This window comes from Nerophis lumbriciformis, linkage group LG18, assembly GCF_033978685.3.
Source record: "Nerophis lumbriciformis linkage group LG18, RoL_Nlum_v2.1, whole genome shotgun sequence".
NCBI classification, from domain to species: Eukaryota; Metazoa; Chordata; class Actinopteri; order Syngnathiformes; family Syngnathidae; genus Nerophis; species Nerophis lumbriciformis.
The window spans coordinates 44,622,725-44,637,072 of NC_084565.2; the positions used below are offsets into that span (position 1 = coordinate 44,622,725).

The 14,348-nt window shown below is 40.5% G+C and overlaps 1 protein-coding gene across 1 annotated transcript; it reads right to left on the reverse strand.

Annotated features, from left to right (window-relative positions):
* Window positions 1–596: 596 nt before the first annotated feature.
* Window positions 597–14,105, reverse strand: ptmaa (prothymosin alpha a). Its single transcript, XM_061978458.1, has 5 exons — window positions 13,946–14,105; window positions 12,240–12,305; window positions 12,090–12,162; window positions 7,455–7,546; window positions 597–1,115 (listed from the first exon to the last, which is right to left on the reverse strand). The coding sequence occupies exons 1-5, from the start codon at window positions 13,988–13,990 to the stop codon at window positions 1,077–1,079; spliced, it is 315 nt and encodes a 104-aa protein (XP_061834442.1). The 5' UTR covers window positions 13,991–14,105; the 3' UTR covers window positions 597–1,076.
* Window positions 14,106–14,348: the final 243 nt, after the last annotated feature.

Genomic DNA, 14,348 nt, shown 5'->3' on the forward strand with positions numbered 1-14,348 from the left:
TTTATTAAAAGGCAATTTTCGCAGGTCCTGATGTGTGGGTCAAATATGGTGAGTTTTGAAGCATGTTAAGTGGGTCAAATTAGTGCTCAAAGAGGCGGCGGAAGAAGAAAGAAAGAATAATTAAGTGGGTCAAATTAGTGCTCAAAGAGGCGGCGGAAGAAGAAAGAAAGAATAATAAAACCTTAGAATAACAATAGGTCCTTATGGCCCATTGCATAAGGACTCCCTTCGGAAGTCCTTTTGCAATGGGCCATTGCGGGCCCTAATGAAGGCTAAAAGGGCCTTAAAAAAATTAAAAAATATATACAAGTAACTAGTTACTTTTCACAGTAACGCATTACTTTTTGGTATAAGTAACTGAGTTACTTTTGAAATAAAGTAACTAGTAACTGTAACTAGTTACTGGTTTTCAGTAACTAACCCAACACTGTTCATATCTCGGCCTCAGCAGCTGGAAAGTGTTTTTTTTTTTTTTTAATGCTTAAAATGTTTATTTCCTATCTAAATGAGTCAACCAGGACGTGTACTACCATCTCCAACCACCAGGGGGGCGTTGCTCCAATTACCTTCATTCTGAGCGGAGGAAGTCATCCGGCTTTTACAGAGCGACAAAATCCAAGGACTTTTATTTTCCAACAACGTAACACAGACATAAAAACATTCCCACTAGGCCATGACGGACACAACGCTACATCCTGCTCATCTATGACAAACTAGCACAAAAACACACGCGGCAAAGTGCCGCGACGCCCAAGTGTACCTAAACGCACCGTTCACCCTGCATGGGCGTGTATGTGTGTGTGTGTGTGTGGACCGGCCGGATGCTTCTAGATGTTCTAGGTGTTTCTAGATGTTTTACACAGGAAGTGGACGCTGACAATTCCGGGTGTAAAATGTCCTCGGAGCACCGCTTGATGCTCGTAAGGATCACTGTTGCAGAATGGCCGACCTCCTTACAATATATACAAAAATATAAAATGTAAATAAAAATACAAACAAATTCTCTTTTTTTTTGACGTTTGGAAGGGAGGACTGAGGTTGTTGTTTTTTTTCTTTTCTAGAAAGTGACGTCACGTCTACTTGTCCGTCTTCTGCTTCTTGGTCTCCACTTCGTCCTGCAGAGCACAAACAAACAGGATGTACGTGAACGCCGCGGGCCAAGCCACTTCCGGACACGACATGACCAAACACTTTTGTACCGTAAGTTCATCAAAGTGGAATTTTCTATTCACCACTTTCAGTCTACAAGCATTTGTTTTTGCATTTTCTAGCCCGCCAGCTAGCCAAACAGCATGGAATGTTCCATTTACTGCTGTTTGCCGCGTTCAAACCGGTGTTATTGATGCTAGCAATTAGCCTGGTCGTTAGCATTACAAGCCCGTGGTTCGTTTGTAATATCCCGCGGCACACTGGACTAATACAATATTGTAAGCCATTTTTCATCTCGTGTTCGCTTAAAGAGAGACGAGACAGCTGCATTCAACTCCCTGGTTACCGTCATAGACATGTTATAAGTAGACGCAGCATTGGCTGCTGTGACGCGAGAAATTGGGACGCCATCTTGAAGTGGTGATGAGGAGCCGGCGAGCAGCCTAAACTGACAGTTGACTGGTAGAAAACAAAGATGCTAAACTGACAGTTGACAGGTAGAAAACAAAGATGCTAAACTGAGTTGATAGGTAGAAAGCAAAGATGCTAACTGACAGTTGACAGGTAGAAAACAAAGATGCTAAACTGACAGTTGACAGGTAGAAAACAAAGATGCTAAACTGACAGTTGACAGGTAGAAAACAAAGATGCTAAACTGACAGTTGAAAAACAAAGATGCTAAACTGACAGTTGAAAAACAAAGATGCTAAACTGACAGTTGAAAAACAAAGATGCTAAACTGACAGTTGACAGGTAAGAAACAAAGATGCTAAACTGACAGTTGACAGGTGGAAAACAAAGATGCTAAACTGACAGTTGACAGGTAGAAAACAAAGATGCTAAACTGACAGTTGACGGGTAGAAAACAAAGATGCTAAACTGACAGTTGAAAAACAAAGATGCTAAACTGACAGTTGAAAAACAAAGATGCTAAACTGACAGTTGAAAAACAAAGATGCTAAACTGACAGTTGACAGGTAGAAAACAAAGATGTTAAACTGACAGTTGACGGGTAGAAAACAAAGATGCTAAACTGACAGTTGACGGGTAGAAAACAAAGATGCTAAACTGACAGTTGACAGGTAGAAAACAAAGATGCTAAACTGACAGTTGACGGGTAGAAAACAAAGATGCTAAACTGACAGTTGACGGGTAGAAAACAAAGATGCTAAACTGACAGTTGACAGGTAGAAAACAAAGATGCTAAACTGACAGTTGACGGGTAGAAAACAAAGATGCTAAACTGACAGTTGACGGGTAGAAAACAAAGATGCTAAACTGACAGTTGAAAAACAAAGATGCTAAACTGACAGTTGAAAAACAAAGATGCTAAACTGACAGTTGACAGGTAAGAAACAAAGATGCTAAACTGACAGTTGACAGGTGGAAAACAAAGATGCTAAACTGACAGTTGACAGGTAGAAAACAAAGATGCTAAACTGACAGTTGACGGGTAGAAAACAAAGATGCTAAACTGACAGTTGAAAAACAAAGATGCTAAACTGACAGTTGAAAAACAAAGATGCTAAACTGACAGTTGAAAAACAAAGATGCTAAACTGACAGTTGACAGGTAGAAAACAAAGATGCTAAACTGACAGTTAACGGGTAGAAAACAAAGATGCTAAACTGACAGTTGACGGGTAGAAAAGAAAGATGCTAAACTGACAGTTGACAGGTAGAAAAGAAAGATGCTAAACTGACAGTTGACAGGTAGAAATCAAAGATGCTAAACTGACAGTTGACAGGTAGAAAACAAAGATGCTAAACTGACAGTTGACAGGTAGAAAACAAAGATGCTAAACTGACAGTTGACAGGTAGAAAACAAAGATGCTAAACTGACAGTTGACAGGTAGAAAACAAAGATGCTAAACCATACTTGCCAACCTTGAGACCTCCGATTTCGGGAGGTGGGAGGGTGGGGGCGTGGTTAAGAGGGGAGGAGTATATTGACAGCTAGAATTCACCAAGTCAAGTATTTCATACATATATATATATATATATATATACATATACACATATACACACACACACATATATATATATATCCTGAAAATATGCAAACAAAACTGTGCTTGGATAATTGATACTTCAAACCTGCATAAATAAATCTTAAGGAATATAACATAACTTGACTTCTGAGAGCTTCAAAATGTAGTGAATAAAATACTAAAGTTGTTGATAAACAAGCAATTACTTTAATAATTAAATTTGTGGTCATTTTAAATGAATTATTATGATAATTTAAAATTAATTATTTCAAATATGTTTATTTTAATGTAAAATTCTATGGCTGGATGTAATAAGGAGTCAGAAAAAAATAAAAATAAAAATACAATTAATTTTGATGTTTTTAGCAAAATATAGTAAAAATGTCTTTAGTTTTTTTTGTTTTTTTTATTAATAAATATATTTATTTTTAGGTAAGATAAACATAATAATACAATGTATCTCTTGTCTGGATGATTTAGTTCTTGTCACCCTGTTGTCCTCCCGTAGTGAAAAAAGGCTGTTCTCACTCAGGTCCGCATGGAGCTGGAGGGGGCGTGGCCTCCAGCTCCGGCTGAAAACCGGGAGATTTTCGGGAGAATATTTGTCCCGGGAGGTTTTCGGAAGAGGCGCTGAATTTCGGGAGTCTCCCGGAAAATTCGGGAGGGTTGGCAAGTATGTGCTAAACTGACAGTTGACAGGTAGAAAAGAAAGATGCTAAACTGACAGTTGACAGGTAGAAAACAAAGATGCTAAACTGACAGTTGACAGGTAAGAAACAAAGATGCTAAACTGACAGTTGACAGGTAAGAAACAAAGATGCTAAACTGACAGTTGACAGGTAAGAAACAAAGATGCTAAACTGACAGTTGACAGGTAAGAAACAAAGATGCTAAACTGATAGTTGACAGAAAACAAAGATGCTAAACTGATAGTTGACAGGTAAGAAACAAAGATGCTAAACTGACAGTTGACAGGTAAGAAACAAAGATGCTAAACTGACAGTTGACAGGTAGAAAACAAAGATGGTGTTCAGCGTTTTCCTGCTCAAATGAGCGGACTGTTGAAAATAGGAATCGGGGAGATTACTTTTCACAAGTAAGATTTAACATCAACGTACTATTGGTTGTATTTTGTGAAAAGAATATTAGCACAGAGTTGAGAAGGAGCAAAGATCTTTGATTGTTCATTGTTGGGTAAGACAGAATTTGGTTTTATTCTGAATGCAGTGAAACAGATTGGTGGTTTTAGCTGATGTAAAGACTTTCAGGTGTTTATATATGTTTATGTTGAAGTATTTGGCAGACGCTTTTATCCAAAGCGACATACATAAAAAATACATATAAAACAATCACTGTAAACATGATCATTTAAGGGAAGAATGTAATAGAAAATATCAATAGAAAGTGTCAAGACAGAATAAACTCAGCAACAGAGATACAGTCTATAAGATATATAGATATCTAATGTATTCATACATTGTTTATGTAGCATGTATTTATAACCTACCGTAATCATATTGTTTCTTCAACTTAAAAATAGCTGACCCTTCTCTGGGATTATATTCCCAGTTTTGATCTGGTCACTTATAGCATTTAAGAATATTCTATTACTGTTAAGCAAACTATGAATAATAAAACATGTGTCCTTTATCATAGCTACACGTATGACGAAAAAGCGCGTGAAAATCAGTGGTATTCAGTGAGGTCAAATTAATTAAATGTTCATTGCTCCTGCCAAATGAATTGCACTGAGTGGAGCGGATCACCACTCCAAGATGGCCGCCCCGCGTCTCGTCAGCGCCAGTAGGCAGTAGTGCTCCATGCTGCGTACCCTTAGAACATGTCTATGCTTTTACAGTCTGTCCTTTCCTCTAATTACAAACATCCGGTTACAAAATAAACAAAAATAGAATGTACTAAAAAATATAATTTGTAAAAGAGAAATTGTTAAAATGTTAATACAAGGGGTGGAAATGTTTTGGCATCTCATGATTCCATTACGATTCAAGGGCTCTGATACGATGATATACGCATATTTCATTATACATGAACTTAATGATATGTACGTATACAAGCCTCTTCCTATGGCTGCCGACACGTGCTATGACGTCATTTCCGCTAGAGACGAGCTAACAGGTGAGCATTACAGCCATCCTTGTTTGTGCCTTCGAAAACCACAAAATGCCCAGAAACTTTGCCTCCAGTCGCCGTAAACGTGAGGTGTTGGATCATATTTAGTATCCAACCATTCATATTTTAGTGTACAAAGCATTTATTATTTTCCTATTTTACTACTTCCCATTCCAATCAAAGCAGCTTAGCAAACTGGGTTCTAATAGCTTCTCCCTCCATGTGTTCCCACTAAAAACACTTTTTATTTAACTTACGTTATGTCCACCGATTCCGAATGTTCCACATCCCAATCGAGATGCGTCCAATAAGCGATCATTTTCCCCATTCCTAGTTTATACTAATACATTTGTGTACTTCAATGTACATACAGGTAAAAGCCAGTAAATTAGAATATTTTGAAAAACTTGATTTATTTCAGTAATTGCATTCAAAAGGTGTAACTTGTACATTATATTTATTCATTGCACACAGACTGATGCATTCAAATGTTTATTTCATTTAATTTTGATGATTTGAAGTGGCAACAAATGAAAATCCAAAATTCCGTGTGTCACAAAATTAGAATATTACTTAAGGCTAATACAAAAAAGGGATTTTTAGAAATGTTGGCCAACTGAAAAGTATGAAAATGAAAAATATGAGCATGTACAATACTCAATACTTGGTTGGAGCTCCTTTTGCCTCAATTACTGCGTTAATGCGGCGTGGCATGGAGTCGATGAGTTTCTGGCACTGCTCAGGTGTTATGAGAGCCCAGGTTGCTCTGATAGTGGCCTTCAACTCTTCTGCGTTTTTGGGTCTGGCATTCTGCATCTTCCTTTTCACAATACCCCACAGATTTTCTATGGGGCTAAGGTCAGGGGAGTTGGCGGGCCAATTTAGAACAGAAATACCATGGTCTGTAAACCAGGCACGGGTAGATTTTGCGCTGTGTGCAGGCGCCAAGTCCTGTTGGAACTTGAAATCTCCATCTCCATAGAGCAGGTCAGCAGCAGGAAGCATGAAGTGCTCTAAAACTTGCTGGTAGACGGCTGCGTTGACCCTGGATCTCAGGAAACAGAGTGGACCGACACCAGCAGATGACATGGCACCCCAAACCATCACCCAACCATGCAAATTTTGCATTTCCTTTGGAAATCGAGGTCCCAGAGTCTGGAGGAAGACAGGAGAGGCACAGGATCCACGTTGCCTGAAGTCTAGTGTAAAGTTTCCACCATCAGTGATGGTTTGGGGTGCCATGTCATCTGCTGGTGTCGGTCCACTCTGTTTCCTGAGATCCAGGGTCAACGCAGCCGTCTACCAGCAAGTTTTAGAGCACTTCATGCTTCCTGCTGCTGACCTGCTCTATGGAGATGGAGATTTCAAGTTCCAACAGGACTTGGCGCCTGCACACAGCGCAAAATCTACCCGTGCCTGGTTTACGGACCATGGTATTTCTGTTCTAAATTGGCCCGCCAACTCCCCTGACCTTAGCCCCATAGAAAATCTGTGAAAAGGAAGATGCAGAATGCCAGACCCAAAAACGCAGAAGAGTTGAAGGCCACTATCAGAGCAACCTGGGCTCTCATAACACCTGAGCAGTGCCAGAAACTCATCGACTCCATGCCACGCCGCATTAACGCAGTAATTGAGGCAAAAGGAGCTCCAACCAAGTATTGAGTATTGTACATGCTCATATTTTTCATTTTCATACTTTTCAGTTGGCCAACATTTCTAAAAATCCCTTTTTTGTATTAGCCTTAAGTAATATTCTAATTTTGTGACACACGGAATTTTGGATTTTCATTTGTTGCCACTTCAAATCATCAAAATTAAATGAAATAAACATTTGAATGCATCAGTCTGTGTGCAATGAATAAATATAATGTACAAGTTACACCTTTTGAATGCAATTACTGAAATAAATCAAGTTTTTCAAAATATTCTAATTTACTGGCTTTTACCTGTATAGTGTGTCTTTAGACTTGAACACAAAATTAAATATGGGTCATTACATTTTTCAGTATGTGGCCCTTTGTGGGGAAAAATGTAGACGATTTTCTACGCAGCTTGCGAATACTTTGAGTTGCACAACTGCCCTCAGCGGACTTCAACTGGCACACTTTGTTTACCATAACAACAGTAAGTGTTTGTTTTTGCAGATGTCTCTGTGAGGAGCGTCTCTCCTCCGCCTCGCCTCACCTCCTCATCGTCGTCATCGTCATCGTCGTCCTCGGCTGTCCTCTTCCCTGTGGGTGCAACAAGGTCGTCCTCTTCATCGTCGTCCTCCTCACCTTGGTACACACACACACACGTTAGACAGTTACAAGATTTTGAAACTTTTAGACACCTGCGGACAGGCTAACCTCCGAGGACAAGGCTCCGAACGCTCCCAGTCTGTGGAAACGCTCTCCCTGACCACCTGAGGGTACCACAGACTGTGGATGCCCTTAAAAAAGGCTTATAAAGGCCTTAGTGGCCACATGCGTGACAAGCACCTTTAAGCTCTTATTTCCAAAATTGTGTACACTGCTGAATTGGGGTCTTATGTCCGCTTATGTGGACACTTATACTGCCATCTGGTGGTGTCAGAAGAGTATAACATACAATGGAATTTGGAAAAAAGTGTGTAAATAAGAATTAGCATGTCACTAAACATGAAGTACACGTTTGTTACTTATGGACGAAGTACATCATATCAAAAGATGATTCTTAGTTTTTATTCTTATTAGGGTCCAATAAGCCCAAATAACAAAGAGAAATAAAAAAAAAAGCATGTAAACAAACAGCTTGGGCCTTAAGAGGTTTTAAAAACCCTTCTTTTTTTTTAAAAAAAAAGCCTTTTTTTAGATATATGTGTGCTAGTTCTAGCTATTAGGCTGTTCCAGTTTTTATTTTTATTTTTTTACTATTTATTTTACTTGTTGGGGGCAGCTATTTGTGGTTTTATGGCCGCTTATGTGGACACTTATACTGCCATCTGGTGGTGTCAGAAGAGTATAACATACAATGGAATTTGGAGAAAAAAAGTGTAAAAATAAGAATTAGCATGTCATTAAACATGAAGTACACGTTTGTTATTTATGGACTAAGTACATCATATCAAAAGATGATTCTTAGTTTTTATTCTAATTAGGGTCCAATAAGCCCAAATAGCAAAGAGAAATTTAAAAAAAAAAGCATGTAAACAAAGCTTGGGCCTTAAGAGGTTTTAAAAACCCTTCTTTTTTTTTAAAAAAGCCTTTTTTTAGATATATGTGTGCTAGTTCTAGCTATTAGGCTGTTCTAGTTTTTATTTTCATTTTTTTACTATTTATTTTACTTGTTGGGGGCAGCTATTTGTGGTTTTATGGCCGCTTATGTGGACACTTATACTGCCATCTGGTGGTGTCAGAAGAGTATAACATACAATGGAATTTGGAGAAAAAAAAGTGTAAAAATAAGAATTAGCATGTCACTAAACATGAAGTACACGTTTGTTACTTATGGACTAAGTACAACATATCAAAAGATGATTCTTAGTTTTTATTCTAATTAGGGTCCAATAAGCCCAAATAAAGAGAAATTAAAAAAAAGCATGTAAACAAACAGCTTGGGCCTTAAGAGGTTTTAAAAACCCTTCTTTTATTTTTAAAAAAAAAAGCCTTTTTTTAGATATATGTGTGCTAGTTCTAGCTATTAGGCTGTTTTAGTTTTTATTTTCATTTTTTTACTATTTATTTTACTTGTTGGGGGCAGCTATTTGTGGTTTTAGCGTTGATGTTTTGTCTTTGTTTTTTTTTTTAATGCACTGTAGCACTTTGAGGTTGTTTGCTCAATGTAAAGTGCTTTTTTTTTTTTTTTTTTTAACAAATAAAATTTATTATTATTATTATTACCGTATTTTCCGCACTATAAGGCGCACCTAAAAACCACAAATTTTCTCAAAAGCTAACAGTGCGCCTTATAACCCGGTGCGCTTTATTACGATTAATTTTCATAAAGTTTCGATCTCGCAACTTCGGTAAACAGCCGCCATCTTTTTTCCCGGTAGAACAGGAAGCGCTTCTTCTTCTACGCAAGCAACCGCCAAGGAAAGCACCCGCCCCCATAGAACAGGAAGCGCTTCACCCGCCCCCGGAAGAAGAAGAAAAAACGCGCGGATATCACCGTACGTTTCATTTCCTGTTTACATCTGTAAAGACCACAAAATGGCTCCTACTAAGCGATCCGGTTCATAAAAAGACGCAATCTCTCCATCCGCACACGGATTACTACCGTATTTCACAGCAACTGAACCGCACTGTGGAACGGGAGCACGTACGGTGAATATTCGCTCCACAGGGAATGAAGTCATCCTTCACTGTGGTTCTAGCTTGCCATGCTAACTTCCACTCATGGTGATATTCAAAAGGAAGACCTTGCCAAAAGAGACCTTTCCAGCCGGCGTCATCATAAAAGCTAACTCGAAGGGATGGATGGATGAAGAAAAGATGAGCGAGTGGTTAAGGGAAGTTTACGCGAAGAGGCCGGGTGGCTTTTTTCACACAGCTCCGAAGGCGAACACACCTTCACTAAGACGGGCAGACAGCCTCGGACGACATACGCCAACATTTGCCAGTGGATCGTAAATGCTTGGGCAGATATTTCGGTCACAACTGTGGTCCGAGCTTTCCGGAAGGCAGGATTCACAGAACAACAGCGACACTGACTCCCGATGACTTCTACGAGACGGAACCGGCCATTTTGGATACCACGCTTGCGCAACTTTTCAATTCGGACACCGAAGACGAAGAATTCGAAGGATTTACGAATGAAGAATAACTTCAGAAGGTGAGCGCTATGTTTATTTTGTGTGTTGTGACATTAACGTTCGAGCAACATTATGTTGCTATTGCTCTACACCATTTTGAATTTTACTATGTTTGTGATTGCACATTTGCGTACATTTTGGGACAGAGTTGTTAGAACGCTGGTTTTCAATATATTATTAAAGTTTGACTGAACTATCTGACTGTTTTTTTGACATTCACTTTAGCGCAGCGTTTTTTTGACATTCACTTTAGCGCAGCGTAGGCGCGGCTTATAGTCCGGGGCGGCTTATTGGTGGACAAAATTATGAAATATGTAATTCATAGAAGGTGCGGCTAATAATCCGGTGCGCCTTATAGTGCGGAAAATACGGTAAACATAACTAGAAAAAGAATGTGGTCAGTCCAGAAACCAAGGGCTTCCCCCGTGTGGTCGCCAGGTGTACTATCCAACATGCGTGACCCATATACATATAGACTAGAAAGTCTTTGACACAGACTTGTAGGCTATCTTGCACCATGTGTGTGTGTGTCTTTGTTTCTCTCACACACACACTCAGCAGGCAGACAGATCTCGTTGTGATCCAATAAAAGACTTATCTATCAGTCATGCCTTATCTGGATTTATGTTGCCAGCTGCGACTGACGACAAAACTTGCTGAGAGGTTTAATACTTTAGCGACGTGAGGGTGGACATGTAAAAAGTGGACAACCCTGTAAAAGCCAGAGTGTATAGTTTTATAGCTAGCACTTCAATGTGTTTCCCATACCTTGAAGCACATATATATTTTTAACTGTTGTAAACGAGAGGTAAATAAATGTTTTCCCACTTAAATGTTTATGGGGGAATTGAATTGGTCTACATCACAGGTGTCAAACTCAAGGCCCGGGGCCAAATCTAAAGCCTGGAAATAATATGCCTAATCTTTTCTTACTACCGTATTTTCCGCACTATAAGGCGCACCTTCAATGATTGGCCTATTTCTAAACTTTGTTCATATATAAGGCGCACCGCATTATAAGGCGCATAGAATAGACGCTACAGTATAGGCTGGGGTTACGTTATGCATCCCGTAGTTGCGAGACCTGTTGTGGCTCAATATTGGTCCATATATAAGGCGCACCGTCTTCTTTTGAGAAAATTTGAGGTTTTTAGGTGCGCCTTATAGTGCGGAAAATACGGTAAATATATTTCTTCTTTCCCTTTTGACATTAAAAATCATGTACGGCATGCAATTGCATATCTTTTAAAATTCAATATTATCAAAATATAATATGTATTCCAAAAATATTTTTTGTTAAAATAAAGAGAAATACGGTACTTAAATATCTGCTTGACTTATGATTTCAAAACATCAATTAAATTGTAGACTGTAAAATTGACAATAGATTTTATGGTTAAGTTTTTTTTTTTTACTGTAAAATCTACTTTGGTACCGGTTTTTTTTCCATATACAGTAAGACACTAAAACATTAAAAACAAACAAAAAAACAAGATTTTACGGTAAAAACAGAAACTGGTAGCTATGTTGCTTTAATTTTACCGCTAAAAAAGTGGTATTGTTTCTCCATTCCATTTTTTTATATGCTGATTTAACTGTAAAATTATAGTGACCGAGCAGTCAGTTTTTATAGTAAAATTGTAATAATTTTTTGCAGCTATTAAAAAAAAAAATATTGGTAATGTATTTTATATATACATGTATATTCATATATTACTCATTGTTAAAATTGGCTCTACACTAATGTGTTCTCTTTCATACATTTGTAGCAGCAGTGTGCACTTTCGCCACCAGAGGGGAGTGTTCCACATTTTTCTTTCCATTTTCATCCATCCATTTCCTACCGCTTGTCCCTTTCGGGGTCTCGGGGGGGTGCTGGAGCCTATCTCAGCTTATTTTGTTTAAAAAAAAAAAGTAATTATTGTCATTATTTGGAACCGGTTGAGTAAGTCTATTGTTTTGAAACTTTTAAAAGATCTTTTCATAAACGTGTCGTTTAAAGTCTTTTGGACTGACATCATCAGGCCATTTGTGGCGCCGCTTACCTTCTCCGTCGTCCTCTTCCTCCTCTCCCACGTCGTCCTCATCTTCGTTGTCCTGCTCGCCGTTTTCCTCGTCCTGCGAGAGCGGCGCGCACACACACACTTTAACCCGCGTGCCGAGAGAGAACATTATGAAGGATGAGGCGATCTTACGGTCTTGCCGTTGGCGGTGGCGTCGTCTCCGTTCTTCTCATCCGCCAATTTCTTCTCCTTCAGCTCCTGAAAGATAAAAAACGGCTCTGAGAAAAAAAATCAAGTTTGGGAAAGTGCTCATTTAGATTTGGACTTGATGGATGCTAAGCTCAGCTTGCTGTCTCTTTGTATGATTGTCACTTATAAGAGCTGATAAAAAAAAGATGTATTATTGACAAATGCAGCATCAGTAGTGGTTAAGTGCATTCAATAGCTGTGGACTAATGTGATGTAAAATATTAATGCGTGTTGTTGATAGTCTTGAGTCTCCACACTGGAGGGACGAGTGCAAACGTTCGGGCGGTGGAAGTTCCTCATCCAAATTTGATCAAAGAGCTTCCTGGATTAGGAGGGGAGGACACTTCCTTTTTTTTTTATTAGGGGACAGGTTGGGCTCGGCCTCCTATTGGCCGCATCCTCCTAAGCCCCGCCCACCGGGGGGGGCCTGGCCGCTGAAAGCTGACACCGCGTTGTCAGAGCTGGCTGGAGGGAGGGGGGAAAAAAAAATAAAAACAGACACACCCCAGACTACACCGCCCCATGTCATTAAAATGCACTTAACGCGAGATAATGAGCATTGTAAGTTACTACAGCTGAGCTTAAAAAGTAGTAGTGAGAGTCTAAGTCCACTTTTTTATTTTTAAATGGTTCAAATTTACCTTTAAGCACATATAACTGTTCTTGTTTTGTACGCTGCACGATGACAGTCGCCCTTGGCAGTACACATTTTTGTCCACCAGATGGCGGCGTTTGACCGGAACGCTTCTCATTTCAGTTTTAAGGGGGGAAATGAGGTTATTCAAACACAAAACCACTGGAACGACAACTAAACTAGTTAGAAATTTCCCCCCGCCCCTCACACTTGACTTGCAAACTTACTAAACGAGCGAGCTCACTGTCTGTTGACGCCATCTTCTGGCGCATTGACACTTAATAACCTTAAATGTGCTTTCACTGTTTATAAGTGCAGAGCGCCCCCGTGTGGCTCAGCGGGGAGACAATGGCAGGAATCCATTCAATGTATTTAGCGACCCCAATCAAATCCCCCCCCCCCACAGACAGGATGCTGCTTCCTGTCTGATGCATCTTACACACACACACACACACACACTCTTGTCTCCCGGGTGACGGCTCCGCTCCCGCTTCGTCGAGCTCCGGCGGTGGCGCCAACACGTCCCCCCCCCCCCCGCGCCTCCGCCCCCAGGGCCCTCGCTCCGGTGGCCACGCTCCTGCTCCTGCCAGACGGCCGGAGGGCTTCACCCCCCCACGGAAATACTCTTTCAACCTTCCACGGGTAAATAAATAAAAAATAAAATAAAAAAAAGGAGATATTCGTGTGTGTCCGAGACAAAGCCTTCTTCGATCCCACTTTAAGAAGCTCTGAGCGCCAAATCCGCTCTCATTCCCACGCTAAGACCGCACTTCATCATCCCCGCCATTACTCTTTGCAATAACCGTGGATTATCCACGCGTCAAACCAAAACACGCGCGCATGTTCGCTGACAACAACAAAAAAAAACAACAAAAAAAAAAAAAGCGAGTGAGAAGATGCTGCAGGTCAGTGCGTGCGTGTGCGTGTGAGTGCGCGCGCGTGCACGGCGGCGTCCTCCACGGTTCGATCACCCTTCCTCAACCCACCCCGCGCGGCGTGGAAGCGCGCGTCTCACCTTGGCGCTCAGCTCCGCGCTGCTCTCCACTTTGCTGTCCGCCATGTTGCCGCGAACGTCCCCACAGGATTGCTTTCCAAAATAAAAATGTGTTTCCTCAGGAGGGCGAGCAGCTGCAAGGGAAGCTGTGAGAAGCCGCCCGCGCGCCGCCAGCCTTTTATAGCCAGGTGGGAGGGGCTAAGGTGTCTGACGGCGCGCTCTGATTGGTCGCGGCTGCTCGGGCCCCTGATTGGCCGCGAGGAGACAATGGACGCGCCTCCCTTGTTGTGCACATCAAGCCAAATATGCCCACGCACGGTTTTTAAATCTTTTTAATGTGTGTGACACGCGCGGTAACCCCGCCATCATTGATCACACACACTTTAGTGACTTCCGTCCAACACATTTCTCTTGTTTTTGCACG

Bases quoted from the DNA above. Each gene is read 5' to 3' on its own strand.
- ptmaa (XM_061978458.1), bottom strand. From the start codon at position 13,990: ATGGCGGACAGCAAAGTGGAGAGCAGCGCGGAGCTGAGCGCCAAG. The intron at 12,306-13,945 runs GTGAGACGCGCG...TTTATCTTTCAG, and splicing joins GCGCGGAGCTGAGCGCCAAG to GAGCTGAAGGAGAAGAAATT. The intron at 1,116-7,454 runs GTGAGGCGAGGC...TGTGCTCTGCAG, and splicing joins ACGATGACGACGATGAGGAG to GACGAAGTGGAGACCAAGAA.